This window comes from Augochlora pura, chromosome 7 (genome assembly GCF_028453695.1).
Source record: "Augochlora pura isolate Apur16 chromosome 7, APUR_v2.2.1, whole genome shotgun sequence".
In the NCBI taxonomy this organism is placed as follows: Eukaryota; Metazoa; Arthropoda; class Insecta; order Hymenoptera; family Halictidae; genus Augochlora; species Augochlora pura.
Genome location: NC_135778.1, coordinates 2,048,410 through 2,063,346, shown reverse-complemented (window position 1 = coordinate 2,063,346; position 14,937 = coordinate 2,048,410). Strand labels below are relative to the sequence as shown.

Below are 14,937 nucleotides of genomic sequence, written 5' to 3'. Positions count from 1 at the left end.
ATAACTAACATAAGATTAAAGTAATAATAGTAACATAGGAATAAAATAACGACAATATAAGAATGAAATAATAATAGTATGAAGTAATAATAATACCAAAATAAAAGAACAATAATATAAGAATAAAGTAGCAACAGTGTAAGAATAAAATAACAGTAATATACGAACAAATTAGTAATAATCTAAAAATAAAATAACTAACAATAACATAAGACTGCAGTAGTAATAACGTAAAAATAAAATATAATAATGACATAGAAATAAAATAACAATAATATCAGAATAGATAACTAAAAATAACAATACTTAAGTAATGCTAATAATAAAATTGTCCTAAAAATCACCCATTCTAATTTTTCATCTAAAAATCGTTCTAAAAATCGTTCTAAAAATCGCCTGTCCCAATTTCTAACCTGAAAATCGCCCTCAAAATTGCCTATCTTTATTTCTAACCTAAAAATCGCCTGTCCCAATTTCTAACCAAACAATAAAAATAATAATATAATAATAAAACGACAACAATACGAGAATAAATGAATGTTGAAACTGACCTCTACGTGGCAATCGTCGAAGATGAAGTAAGTAACATTTAATTAGCGGTGTTTCAAAGTCGTTCGGTTAATCGAGCCTCGCCCAGGCCGATTAAAAAGCATGAAAGGTCACCGATTACCATTCCACGTTGTTCACGAGCGCGTTCAATGACGTTCGACCATTGCTGCACCATTTAAAGAGCAGTATATTCAAGGTCGTACGGGAGAACTTGAAAGCAAATCTACGCAATATGGGCAGTAAATCGTCGTTCGGGGCGTCGTTGGTGCCCGGGCTGGTAGGAAACGCGAGTTGCAAGCGAACGTTTCGACATGTACATACGTACTCGGTAAGGTGAAACGTAAATGGCACGGTTTTACAGCCGCGCGAAGTTTTGTAATCGGACGGTTAATTCGCTTGGAATTATCTCGAGTCGTAAATTAGCGAAATCGCTTAAAGTGAAAAAGAAGACAAATTTACCAGCGACTGGATCAATTTATAGAAACGTTTCGGGCGATGTTATTCGTGCTTAACGTTTTATCTTTCAATTACCTTGCCGTTGCTTTTACAGTCAGTCGCATAAGTATTCGTAGTCTCGTTGCTTATAAGAGAAATGTCTTGAAATCAAGATTTATTTTTTTCTATATTAATTTTTTGAATTAATCGAGAAAAGAATTTGTCGAACAGAAGAATTGAGAATTTTTTAAATGAAAGAATTGTTCGAATGAAGAACTTTTTAAGTAAGAGAATTTGTTGAATTATTCGAATCAAGAATTTACCGTATTATTAAAATAAAAGAATTTATTTTTTGTAACTTGTAGCAAAACTGTTGCTACAAGTTACAAGAATCAATTTATTACGCGTAAAACCGTACTTTCAAGTACCAAGCGGTTACCGACGCGTACGCTTTGTGTATCGGGTCGCTTCCCCTGTCCCCCCCCCCCCCCCCCTCCCCCACCGATCGTCGCGTTAATTTAACAATCGTTTCGAAGTCGTTGAATTTTTTTTTTGCGCCATTTACTTTCATTGCTTCCAGTCATCTCTATAAACTGCAACGTTTTTCCATACCCGATTCCCGCGGCGTTCGAGGGAGAGTCAGGGGTGGGGGGATGGGAATGGGGATGTAGGGGGACGGGGACGGCGGAGGGCGGTCGCGGGGCAGTCGCCGGCGCGATGTAAAAGTCAAATGAACGGTGTTTGTAATTTTAAACGTTCGGCCATCGTCCGGTTACAATTAATTCGTCCGCGCTGCCCGCGTAGTTCGCTCGCTCTTTTTTTTATTTCTCCTCCCCTCCCTCCCTCCCTCCCACTCTGCCGCCGTCCCTCGATGAATATGAAAATAGATATTCAAACGCGTGCAAATTAAACCGGCCGCGCGGTACAATGTACATCCGGCCGCGCGGATTTGTTGTTTCGAACCGGGGAGCCGCGCGCGGAATTACATGTCGGTTCGCCGTCGGCGGCTTTAACCTAAAAATAATTGCGTCTTGTTAACAGCGGCGCGGCCGGAACAAAGGAAACGCCGCGGGTTTAACGATTTAAATTTGTCGGACGGTTCCGCGGTGTTCCTTTAATCGACGCGCCGTTTCGAATGGGGAAATTCGGCGCTAATTAAATCATCCTTGAATAAGCATTTTGTCGAAAAGACGGTAATGTTGTTCCCCCCCGGCTATTGTTCGGCAGACCCTTCGAACAATTTACGATATTAAATATTGCAAAATGATAAAGTTGCAATACGAGGAAATTGTAACACGACAATATAGTAATGTGATAAAATAATCCTTTGGCAATGTAACAAAATGATATCCTTGTTTGACAAATAAAAATTGTCTAAAGTAATTGGAAAAATAAAAGTTAACCGTCTTTATTTGATAAATAAAAATTACCTGTCCTCATTTGACAAATAATAATTGCCAGTTCTTACCTCAGACCTGAAAATCACATGTCTCAATTTTTAACCTAGAAATAGTCCTAAAAATCGCCCGTCCTAATTTTCAACCCAAAAATCGTCTTGAAAATCGCCTGTCCTAATTTCCAACCTAAAAATCGCCCTGAAAATTGCCTATCCCACTTTATAACCTAAAAATCGCCTGTTCCACTTTCTAACCTAAAAATCGTCCTAAAAATCGCCTGTTCCAATTTCTAACCTAAAAATCATCCTAAAAATTGCCTATCCTAATTTCCAACCTAAAAATCGCCTGTTCCAATTTCTAATCTAAAAATCGCCTATTTTAATTTCCAACCTAAAAATCGTCCTAAAAGTCACCCATTCTAATTTCCCATCTAAAAATCGTCCTGAAAATCGCCTATCTCAATTTTTAACCTAAAAATCGCCTGTTCCAATTTCTAACCTAAAAATCGTCCTAAAAATTGCCTATCCTAATATCCAACCTAAAAATCGCCTGTCCCAATTTCCAACCTAAAAATCGTTCCAAAAATCGCCTATCTTAATTTCTAACCTAAAACTCGTCCTAAAAATCACCTCTCCTAATTTGTTCACCTATAAATCGTCATCCATGCCGTCGGAGTCTCGAGAATCCTCCATAAAACCCAGGCTTTTGTAAAAATGAAAATATTGTTCGCGAGAACGTCCACGGCAGACGCGACCGCCGCCGATAAAGCTAAACAAACCGCAGAGGCATTGTTTTTGTATCACTCGAAGGACTCGTCGCGGGCCCTGTATATGTAGAGTAGCCGTGTCTCGTTGGCCGCGCGTCCTTTAATCTGGCGCGTATCGCGATCATGTGACGTTGACGATTCGAGGACACCCTTCAACGTCAAACGCATGCCCCGCGCGGGCTGCGCTCTCTAATGAAGTGTCCTGTCCGCTCGAGGACCTCCATTGCATATCATTTGTCCGTTAGAAGCGAACGCAGTTACATTCGCCGCGCCCGCTCGCCCTCTCGAACCTCGAACGCTTTTAACACACGCTGATTGCCGTGTATGAATTTTTCATAACATACCCGCTACCGTCGCGTCACGGCGACATTTTTCAGCGCTCGACAAAATACCGTCCGACGCCCCGAACCTCTCGCGGAATTGTGCTTCAACGTTTTTTAATTGTTATGTACTTGAATAATTTAATTTTGGTTCTTTAGTTGAGATTCTTTGATTTTAATTTTTCAATTTTAATGCTTCAACTTGAATACTTCAATTTGAATTCTTCAATTTGAATTCTTCAATTTCACTCTTTCAATTTTAATTCTTCAATTTTAATGCTTCAACTCGAATTCTTCAATAACGCTCTTTCAATTTTAATTCTTCAATTTCAATGCTTCAATTTCAATTCTTCAACTTGAATTCTTCAATTTTAATTCTACAATTTGAATTCTTCAATTTCACCTTTTCAATTTTAATTCTTAAATTTTAATTCTTCAACTTGAATTCTTCAATTTTAATTCCACAACTTGAATTCTTCAATTCTAATTCCACAACTTGACTTCTTCAATTTTAATTCTCCAATTTCACTTCTTCAATTTAAGATAACATACACAACACGATGATAACATATGATGACACATGCCACATAGCCGGTGACACGAGATAGATTCAGCGTAAAATTGGTCAGCAATGTGTTATCATTTTATTTCGCCGATTCATGGGGCTCGGTGCGATTAATTTCACCCAGGACTTGCGCGCGCGCTCGCGCACCACTATGATGCAAATGCTCGGTGAATTATGGCCGTGAGTGTGCTCTGCCCGGCCATAGACGAGCAATGCGAGAGAGCACGGATATCTGGAGACCGGCAGACCCTAACGTCCCCTAACTGGAATCGTACCGTTGCTCCCTGAAGGGTGCACTTTGCTACAGCGGTGGACATCGATAGTCGCGGCTCCGTGCAATTAACGGGACACCCGAATTAACCGCATGGAACCGGCCACTTACAGCATGCCCCTTACGACCTATATCGCGTCGACGATAAGGACGCGCTCTCTTAGCTGTTCGTATCTTCCCTTTGCATTTATTCGTCCGTTTATTTTGAAAGTGGCCTAACTCCATTCGTCAATTTCTTTCCGGTTGCCATGGTTACGTGTACAACTTCTTTATCAGTGAAGCATTTCAGGTTGCTTATATTCCGAGCAAATACGATAATTCTTGGCACAGAAGTTTTCTGAGTTAGTTCAATAATTGAACCGTGTGGTTTGAAAGTGGCCTAACTCCATTTATACTTAAATCAAGATAATATATTTGCTATTGACAATGTCTGAAGGCAGTGACGAAAGCAATTTTAATTAATTAGTATTTAACAAGTTGACCTCAGTTTTCGAACAATTGCATTAGTTGAATAACCGGTATGATTAATTAATATAAAACTTGAAATTTAATATTAAATTTTAGAAATTATTTCACCCATGGGGAAGAACAGAACAAGACCATCTCGTTCATATAGCGAAGAAGAAATAGTAACTAATGATTTAAAAAAAGAATCGAAAAATAAACAGAACAATAGAACAATATTCGTCCTCCAAACTTTCTTTTTTTTTTCACGAAAAATTGATTATATTCTATCACATCGCAGACAAGCCTTCCAATAGACCTAATACAGTAGATACTAGAGACTATACAACGCAACGATCTATCGATCCCATCGCGCCCAGCCACGGAGAAATGTCGAAAAATCATCATCATCGATCACCGGTCGCATAACAAACGAAACACGTGCGTGGACCGTGCACGAAGATCACCGCACCATAAATCGACAACGCGACACACCCTATCGATCCTAACCTCTCCCCTCCCCTCCTCCTCGCCACGCAGAAACGTCGAATCGAAAATCATCCACGATCATTCGCCGCACATTAAAGTTAACACCGGACACGCTCGCAGTACGCACGGGGAGCCGTACACGAAGAGATACGTACGTACACGAAGAGATCGCCACGCTGTAAATCGCTCTTCGAGAGGACGTCCGAAAACACCGTCGCCGAACCGAAAGTCACGAGACCCGTGCTTGAATCTCGTTGAAAGAGCACCGGGGACCGTCGAGCCATCGATTCTCTCTCGCTTTGTGTATGCATACGCATGTTGTGACAGAGGAGATATCGCCCCATTGATCGGACGGCGTGGACCGAGGGAGCTGAGAACAGGCCGGCGATTTCATTCGAAGAGAAAGAGAGAAAGGAATTAGAATGAAACGGCGAGAGGGATCACGCGCGGAGGATTCGGAGCGATGGAGAGAGAGAAAGAGAGAGAGAGAGAGAGAGGAGACAGATATAGAGTCACAGTAAGTCTCAAGAAAAAGGGAAAGAGAGAGAAATAGAGATACGGATAAAGAAAGAGAGAAATTAGTGTCCACGAAGAGGAGAAGGGGCGGCGAGCCGGTCGCGCGACGATCAGGGGAAAAAAGGGTGAAAGAGGAATACGCGCGACGGATTCGCGTACACACGCGCGCACACAATATTGGCCTGATTATCGAGAGCAAACGTGATTTCTGTCTTCCAGGCGGCTCCGAGACAGACGCGGTCCAGGCGATCCTGGCCAGATACCTACAGAGGCGTCTACAGGGCTCGCAGCTGTCGACACCGCCGCCGCCGGCGGTCCTCTTCAGCAGCAACAATCAGGCCGCCAGGGTCAGGCAAGCCGCCGCGCAGAGGATCGTCGGCAACGGCAATGCCCTGCCGAGAAACACCAGCCAGAAAGAGAGGCGGGACGACGACGAGGAGGATTACGACGATTACGAGGACGACCTCGAGGGCTACGAGGACAGCGAGAGGAGCAGGACCAGATTCGATCTGTTTGCCGGTAATGTCCTCCTCCTCCTACTCCTACTACTACTACTTCATCGTCCTTCTTTCTCTTTTTCACGGCGCGGTTCACCTTCTCTTCGCAGCGTAAACACGGAATTACTTTCCCTTTAAATACCCGTCGCGTTCCTCGCGTATCATCGGCCTTGTCATTGGCCGCCGATTTGCCCGTCTCGCGCCGGTGCTGTCGGTCCAAACACTGTGCGACGGCGATGCGAGATCGCGCGCGAACTTTACCGATCTTTGGTATCCGTCAACTGGGGAATTGTCGCAATCTGAAAGTACTGTGTTTTGTAGGTTGATGTTATACAGGTTGAGTTGACGGAATATGGTGGTTTTTATTATATATATTTCTTTGTCGAGATATTTTTTTTTTATGTAAGATATGTGCGATGGATGACATTTTGTTTGTGGAGGATCGTTTCGATTAAACGGCGTCCCTCGTTGCCTATATATTTCTCTGTGTTTTCTTTATTTATTATATCGTTCAGGAATATAGCTTAGAATGTTAATTTTATTTTGGTATCGTAGTATTTAGAATGTAAACGATATGACTTCTTTTTTTGATTAATAAGTTGCTATTTCTTCTGGCTAAGAGAGATTTCTTCTGACTTATATATAATGTAGAAATTGAGAAGACATTTGCGTTAATTTTGTGGCGTTTGATTTACAATCTCTATTGGAAAATTAATCCGTCGCTATTTATTTAGCTAATTACTTATTGCAATCAAGTATTATATTAAGTGCATTAAATAATTCTCCAACTTAAAGTATCCAGGGCTTCTACATTAATATTATCACTTAATAAATAATATTGTGCAATAATATAACTATATATAATATTATATAGTAATATTAAATAATAATAATATTATCACTTGGGCTGCAACCGATCTCATTTCTAAAAATTAATTAGCACAGTTGACATCAAAATACATTTCTCCACTGACACAAATGAAATAAAAACAACCACCCATTCACACTCGAGGTGACCGTCGAATCGTACTCCCACCCCGTTGGAAACCCATGGCGACCGTAGTCGACGAATTCCGGTTGTAGTTGGTCACTTTTCAACGGCGAATGGAATATGGAACATTATCCTGTCACGAATCGGCCGGTAAGAAGGGAGAGATAGAAAGACAGATAGAAAGAGAGATAGAAAGAGAGAGAGAGAGAGAGAGAGAAAGAGAGAGAGCGAGGGCGAGAGCTAGAGAGAGAGAGAGCTAGAGAGAGAGAGAAAGAGCTAGAGAGAGAGAGAGAGAGAGAGAGAGAAGAGCTAGAGAGAGAGAGATAGAGAGAGGGGGTGGGTGGGCGTGAACGATGACCGGTCAGGACGAAATTGCGCACCTGCAGGGTGTAATGCGATAACAAGGGTGTAGGGGAGCGTGCATTGACGTCACGCGATGCCGCACGCGCCTGTTCCGGGTTCCGAGTTCCGGGTTCCGGAGGCCGAACCGTTCCGAGGCCGCGCGCGCGTTCTATCGCTTCGCTCGCTCGCTCGCTCGACGCTAAACACGGCCCGCCGCCGTATTGGCTGCACGCTTCGAATCTCGCCGTCGCATGTCGTTTCGACGCACGGAATGCGTTCGGCCGTCACAAATCCAGCTCTCCCCGGCTCCGCTCGTTCATGGCTCTACCTGCGCATTTCTCCGTCGAACAAGACGGATTTACGTCGCACCGATCCGGCCGGGCGACGCGGGTCTCGATCGCCCCCGTAATGGAGGGGCTGCTGTACTCTCGCCGCTCCTCTTCTCTTTCACCTCTGCTGCCCTCTTCTATCTTCTTCTCTTCGGTTCGCTTCTCTTCGCTTTGTTTCGCTTTGCTTTGCTTCGCTTTGTTTCGCTTTGCTTTGCGTCCCTTCGCTTTGCTTCGATTTGCTTTGCTTTGCTTTGCTTTGCTTTACTTCCCTTCGCTTCGTTTCGCTTTGCTTTGCTTTGTTTCGCTTTGCTTTGTTTTGCTTTGCTTTGCTTTCCTTCGCTTCGTTTCGCTTTGCTTTGCTTTGCTTCGCTTTGCTTCGGTTTGCTTTGCTTTGCTTCCCTTCGCTTTGCTTCGGTTTGCTTTGCTTTGCTTCGCTTTGCTTCGCTTTGCTTCGCTTTGCTTCCCTTCGCTTTGCTTCGATTCTCTTCGCTTTGCTTTGCTTCGCTTTGTTTCGCTTTGCTTCGCTTTGCTTCCCCTCGCTTTGTTTCGCTTTGCTTTGCTTCCCTTCGCTTTGTTTCGCTTTGCTTTGCTTCCCTTCGCTTTGTTTCGCTTTGCTTTGCATCCCTTCGCTTTGCTTCGATTTGCATTGCTTTGCTTTGCTTCCCTTCGCTTTGTTTCGCTTTGCTTCGCTTTGCTTCGCTTTGCTTCCCTTCGCTTTGCTTCGCTTTGTTTCGCTTCTCTTTTCTCCTCTTCTCTTCTCTCTCCCCTCTTCGCTGGTCTCCCCTTCTCTCTTCTTCTATTCTCTCCTCTTCTTTCCTCTCTTCTTTTCCCGCCGTGACTCTTCGTCTTCGTCGGACCCGGCCGGTAAACGGGGCCGAGGAAGGCAGGTCTCACCGATCACCGACACGCCGCTCGACAGAAAGACAAAAGACGGTCTGGTCGCGACTTATTCGATTGTCCCGCCGCGCGAACATAACCTAAACGGAGAGTAATGGATCCGGTTACCGCGAACGATGACCAGTTATTTTAATCTACAACTGAAATATCTGAAAATTGATTCTAAAGAAAAACAATATATATATTAATCGAAAATTAAAATTCCCGGTGATTTATATGAAAAAAAAAGAAATTCTGTGATTCAGAATTCAAAAGTCTGAAAATTAATTCTAAAGAGAAAAGAAAGATATATTAATCCTGAATTGAAATTATGAAAATTAATGAAAATTGATTCGAAAGAGAAAAGAAAGATATTTTAATCCTGAATTAAAATTATGAAAATTAATGAAAATTGATTCCAAAGAAAAAAGAATATTTTCATTGTAAACAGAGATTTGTAAACGTTCATTTCGATGATAGAAATGGCATTAATACAAAATTGAATTGATCCAATCGCTTTAAACGATTATTTGAATATTCGATTAACAATCGCTCGAGCGTTTAATCAACAATCGCTCGTGCATTCAGCTCGACGATTGTTTGAGCGCTCGATCAACAATCGCTGAAATTTTCCAGCTTGCGTAAGCGCGTTTAATGAAACATTACCGGAGATTGTTAGGAGATTCTTCGCGTGGACGTCGTCCTCCGCCGTTCGGGGCCCCGCCGCATATAAAAACTTGGCAAGCGTTCCAAGATGAATGAAAATTGCTGCTTCCACTTTGTCTCTGCGAAATTTGAAATTCTTCAGAAACTCCGGAAAAGCCACGCAAACTCTTACGTTGGAACTTTACCTTCCTGCTTCGGCTCCGCGGCGGCCTTGCTCGACCGCCGGGGCTCTCCCCGGCTGGAAAGAGAACAAACTGCTTTAAGGTCCTCCGCAGAAACCCTCGCGCGAATGCGGAGACGTTATTAAAAGGATAATCCGTTTTACATTAGCGGCCGAAGCGCACACTTCGACGACAATTAACCCTTTAACGATCCAACGGGGACATCGCAGCGACAAGTATCGACTGAAAACTTTTCAACGATGAGACGCGATATTCTCGGTTAATAATTAATTATTTATCTTTATATTAGTTTATGTTCATTTATATTTATAGCACTTTTTATCTACTTCTATTTACAGTATTTTATTTTTAGTTTCATTCATTTATATTTATAGCACTTTTTATCTACTTCTAGTTACAGTATTTTATTCTTATTTATATTCTTTTATATTTATAGCACTTTATACCTTAGTTATTTATATTTATATTATTTTATATCTATTCACATTTATACCATCTTATATCTATTATATTTATATATTCACAGTATAACAAATATAAATATATATAAAATACCCTATATTATTTTACATTTCATCATACTTACAATATTTTACATTTATCTACATCTGTATATTTTTTTAATATTTTAATTATTTAAAAAAAAATATTTATATTTAATTTTAACACGCTCCGAATAATAGCTTAGACCAAACAGATCATCTCGTGCAATTAAAATGACGATATTGCAATTTTTCAACCTTGACATGTATAATTCTATCGACACGAATGACAGAAAATAAAATCGTGAAAGCTTCAGCAGTTGTAGTCAACGAGCTAAAAATAGTAACTAGAAATTGTTCGCAACATTTCCCGTCGGTCGCCGCATATTTTTGCCCTCGGTCAGCATTAATCACGGCCGCGATTCCTGGTTTTCATTAATCACGATATCTTTCAACAAGCGCGAACCCCTCCGCGTACCATTAATCAGCGTGCCTTCGAACGAGCAATAATCATTAAATTAATACGAAACGAGGGGCGATACATCAGCGACGACATGCGTAGACGAAGGCAGAAGTAGAAACGAGCGGTAATGGTCAGACGACGCGCGAGTAGAACACTCTCTCTCTCACTCTCTCTCTCGATTTCAATCTCTCTCTCTCGATTTCAATCACTCTCTCTCTCTCTCTCTCTCTCTCTCTCGATTTCAATCTCTCTCTCTCTCTCTCTCTCTCTCTCGCTCCCTCTCTCGATTTCAATCTTTCTCTCTCGCTCTCTCTCTCTCTCTCTTTCTCTCTCTCTCTCGATTTCAATCTCTCTCCCTCTCCCTCTCTCTCGATTTGTCTCTCTCTCTCTCTCTCTCTCTCTCGATTTCAGTCTCTCTCTCTCTCTCTCTCTCTCTCTCTCTCCCTCTCTCTTTCTCTCACTCTCTCTCTCGCGCTCTTTCTCTCTCTCCTCTCTTTCAACGTCAGGTTCAAAATACACTTAGGTGTCTATCTTAGGTTATGGTCGCGTTAGGGAGGTTATTTATATTGATTCAATTCCACATTGAATTAATAATATTGAAAATATTATAATATATTATAATAATATTAATAATATTATAATATATTATAATATTAATAACATTATAAAATAATAATATTAATAATATTATAAAATAATAATATTAATAATATTATAATATGGTAATATAAATATTATAATAATAATATAAATATTATGATAATAAATTGAAAAATAATAGCCGGTGACATAAAATAAATTCAGAGTAAAATTGCCGTGAACAATGTGTTAATTTAATAAACTATTAGTATATAATTTAATAATAAATAATTACTCTTTCAACAATTACATCTAAACACTGACGTCACATATAAAAATAATCTGAAAATATGTCGTACCAATTTCATCACTGTCTCCGAGTCACCATTCGAATGCAAAGGGTTAAGATCACCGTCTAAAACCAGAGAGAACCGTTCCTCCGCGTTCGACACGTGTTCCGCCTTGGTGGGATCACCCCCTCGTTTAAAATGCAACGCCGACTCGCGGTGACAGATTCGATCGCATCGATTGCGAATCGAACGGGTATGCGGCGGCGAAGACAATTTTTCACGTTGAAGAGAAACAGAGAGAGAAAGAAAGAGAGACGCGCGGTACGGTAGATAAATTAACGCTTGGACAGGATCGCTGATAAACTGGTTTGTTCGTTTTAATCGCATAAGCCCGGCATTCCTCGCGCGGTAACAGCCTCTATTCCTCTCGATGTCCTCCTCCTCCTCCACCCCCTCCTCCTCCTCCCCGCCGCCTCCCCGGTTTTTGCCGTCGCCGATTTAAACACCGTCAATTCGATATTCCGGCCCGGGGTCCTGTGTGCGTCGAGCTTTTAATTGAGCGCAAGGGATTCGATATTCGCCCGCCGGCGCAATATGCAATCAACCGAACCTATCCAATCGAATCCTCGGTGTGTAGCATCGAACGCGCGAGCCGCGCGGCCCGCGGACGCGACGACGACGACGACCGCCGACTTGTTGATAAGTTTTGTTCGGTGTCCGACAATCGCGCGTCCCTCTCGTCCTCGCGCCACTCGCCCTTTGCCACGGACCACTGTCTTTCTCCCGGGGCCCGTGCTCTGCTCGACGTTCGTTCAATTAAATGTTCGTTTCCACTCGTAAACTATTGACCGGCCATTTTTCTTCCGGCTTTATTGCGTGTTCCCGTTTCGAGGGAACAGTCTGTTGTCGAAGCGAGTTTGCGCGAGCTGTTTGCGAGCCATCGACGCGAAAGCTCGTCGTTCGTGTATCACGGAAAATAATTGTTGTTCTTTCGATTCTAAATGTAAGTGAAATTGTAATTTTTATCTGCGGCAGGCGCAAGATGAGATATTAACCCTTTGATTACTGTTGGCACTTTCGACGAGTATAGTCAAACTGAAAAAATGACAATACTTCTCGGTGTGACGAGTATACTCGTCGTTAAATAGAAAATAAAATACGGAATAAAATATTAAATTAAGTAGAAGATCGAATAGAAAATTAAGTGAGAAATCAATTGGAATATTAAAAAGAAAATCGAATAGAGAATTGAATAGAAAATAAATTATTAAATTAAATAAGAAGTTAAACAGAAAATCAAATAGAAAACCAATTACAAAATCAAACAGAGAACTGAATAGAAAATTGCATATAATCGAACATAAGTAACAAATGAAAAAAAAATTTAATATAAATCTAACGCTGTTAAAATGATCTAAAAACGAGCTATATAGCAGGTGCCTCGAGTGGCCGGACGCTACCAAAGAGGTTAATTAACGCATCGTTCCATTAACTGCGTCGCTGTACAGGGTAGCCCATAATCGCCGACAATTTCTCGTTGCGTTATCAATAATCTCGATTGACCTATAACCTTTGCGGTACAGACACCCCCATAGAACATAGATTTCTCCGAAAAATTCTGCGCCGTGTCACAGTGCATAGGCGTCGCTATAAACCGCGCGCGCGCGCGCGTTATCGCGGCTGATTTATCGGCCACCTCGTTACCATTTCACGGAGTTTGCATATTTATAAAATGACGTTTCACTCTCTATTACGCGCGGGGGGAAGCTAATGCGTCGGATAATGGGCCCGGAAAATTGATGTTCCGACGCCGCGCGCGCGCGCGCGCGCATTTTGCATGACTACTTAAACGCATAACTTGTTGTCAGCGCCTATAACGGGAGGGGAGGGAGGACACGTCATCGCGCTCGCCCCGGTTCATTTCGACTGACGCGCGATGCCTCGAACAGACACACGCTTTCATTTCATCATTTCATCACGGTTAATGAGGTGCCCCCGCCGCGTTCTCCTAATATAATTCCGAGGGAATCGGCCCCCGTTAGATATCGCGATTAACGGCACCGCGCGTGTGCTTAACGTTATAATGATTTACCGGAATAATGACGGCGGGTTGCCAGCCTTCCGTCGGATGCCACGGAATTCGCGAATTTTAGTCGTGGGATTCGCGGGTACGAGATGTTGTTTTGGGTGGGTGTAATTGTAGCGGTTTTGCGTGGGGCGAACAATTCCAGGCAATTCTAGGCAATTCCCAGCAATTCTATGCAATTCCAGGCATTCTACGCAATTCCAAACAATTTCAGATATTTACGCAATTCCAAGCAATTCCGGACATTTTTACGCAATTCCGAGCAATTTCAAACCTTTTGCGCAATTCCAAGCAATGCTCGACGACTCCGCGCAATTCCACACAATTGCATGCAATTCCGGACACTTCGATGCAATTCTATTAAAATACGCACAATTCCGTGGACGTTTTTATTAGTCCGGGCAATTCCGTGAATGTTCCCATTATTTTCGAGGCTTCTCTGTTATTCTGCGCAATTTCATGCAGTTTGATGCAATTACAGGCAATTTCATATAATTCTATGGAAGCTTTTACGTCGTTCCATGCAACTCCGTGCAAGTTTCTATGCTATTACACGCAATTCCACGCAATTCTCTACACTTTAATGCGATTCCAGTCGATTCCACACAATTCCGTGGAAGTTTCTATATCATTTCATACAATTACATGAACGTTTCAATTATTTTCTATATTTCTAATAATATTCCACGTCGTTCTGAACTTTTGGACGCAATTCCATTCAATTTTGCGCCAATTCTATAGAAGTTTCCGTTATTTTTATAGTAATTTTTACAGAATTCTCTCTCGCTCGTGTCCGGCGTTGGCGTCGCGTTTACAATGGAGGGGCCGGCTTCGAACGTAACACCCGTTTACGATATTGCGGCGGAATTCCATTAGCCGGTTGAATCACGTTCGGTTGGGTTATGCGTAACGCGTACGCGAAAAGGGACCTAATCGCGTAAAACAGTGATGAAATCGCGAACAGATCGCGCGCGAAAGAGAGAGGGAGAGAGGGACGATATATCCGGTCATCAGCTGTCAACCGGCTCGCCTACCATATCATTTCGTCGTTTCCTCGACACTTGACAGGAATTAATAATTGTCCGTCCACGCGCATTATGCGCGCCGCTGCGCATTCATATTCGATCCCGATGAATAATGCCCCTCTCTCTCTTTCTCTCTCTCTCTCTCTGTTATTCCACGCTCGCCGGCGCGATGCAGTCGGTCGATGAGTAATCGTAAAACGTTGCAACTGCCGAAGCCGGTTCATAGTCTAATTAACAGGGCCGCGTGAAAAATATTTCCGCCCGGCCTCTGTCGACGCCGCTCCATCGATTCGACCATCCGGGTATAGTAAATTCTCCCCAAACTGTCTATCAGCCGGCGAACAAAAATCGACACTACGGGGGGGGGGGGGGGGGGG

The 14,937-nt window shown here is 42.4% G+C and overlaps 1 protein-coding gene across 1 annotated transcript in view; it reads left to right on the top strand.

The window, feature by feature from the left end:
- Positions 1-533: 533 nt before the first annotated feature.
- The window catches only part of LOC144473388 (uncharacterized), a 66,466-nt gene continuing 52,062 nt past the window's right edge, over positions 534-14,937 (top strand). The window contains exons 1-3 of the mRNA XM_078187215.1: positions 534-578; positions 731-788; positions 5,972-6,271. Coding sequence (XP_078043341.1) covers positions 534-578; positions 731-788; positions 5,972-6,271 — 403 coding nt within the window. The remainder of the gene's footprint in view (positions 579-730; positions 789-5,971; positions 6,272-14,937) is intronic.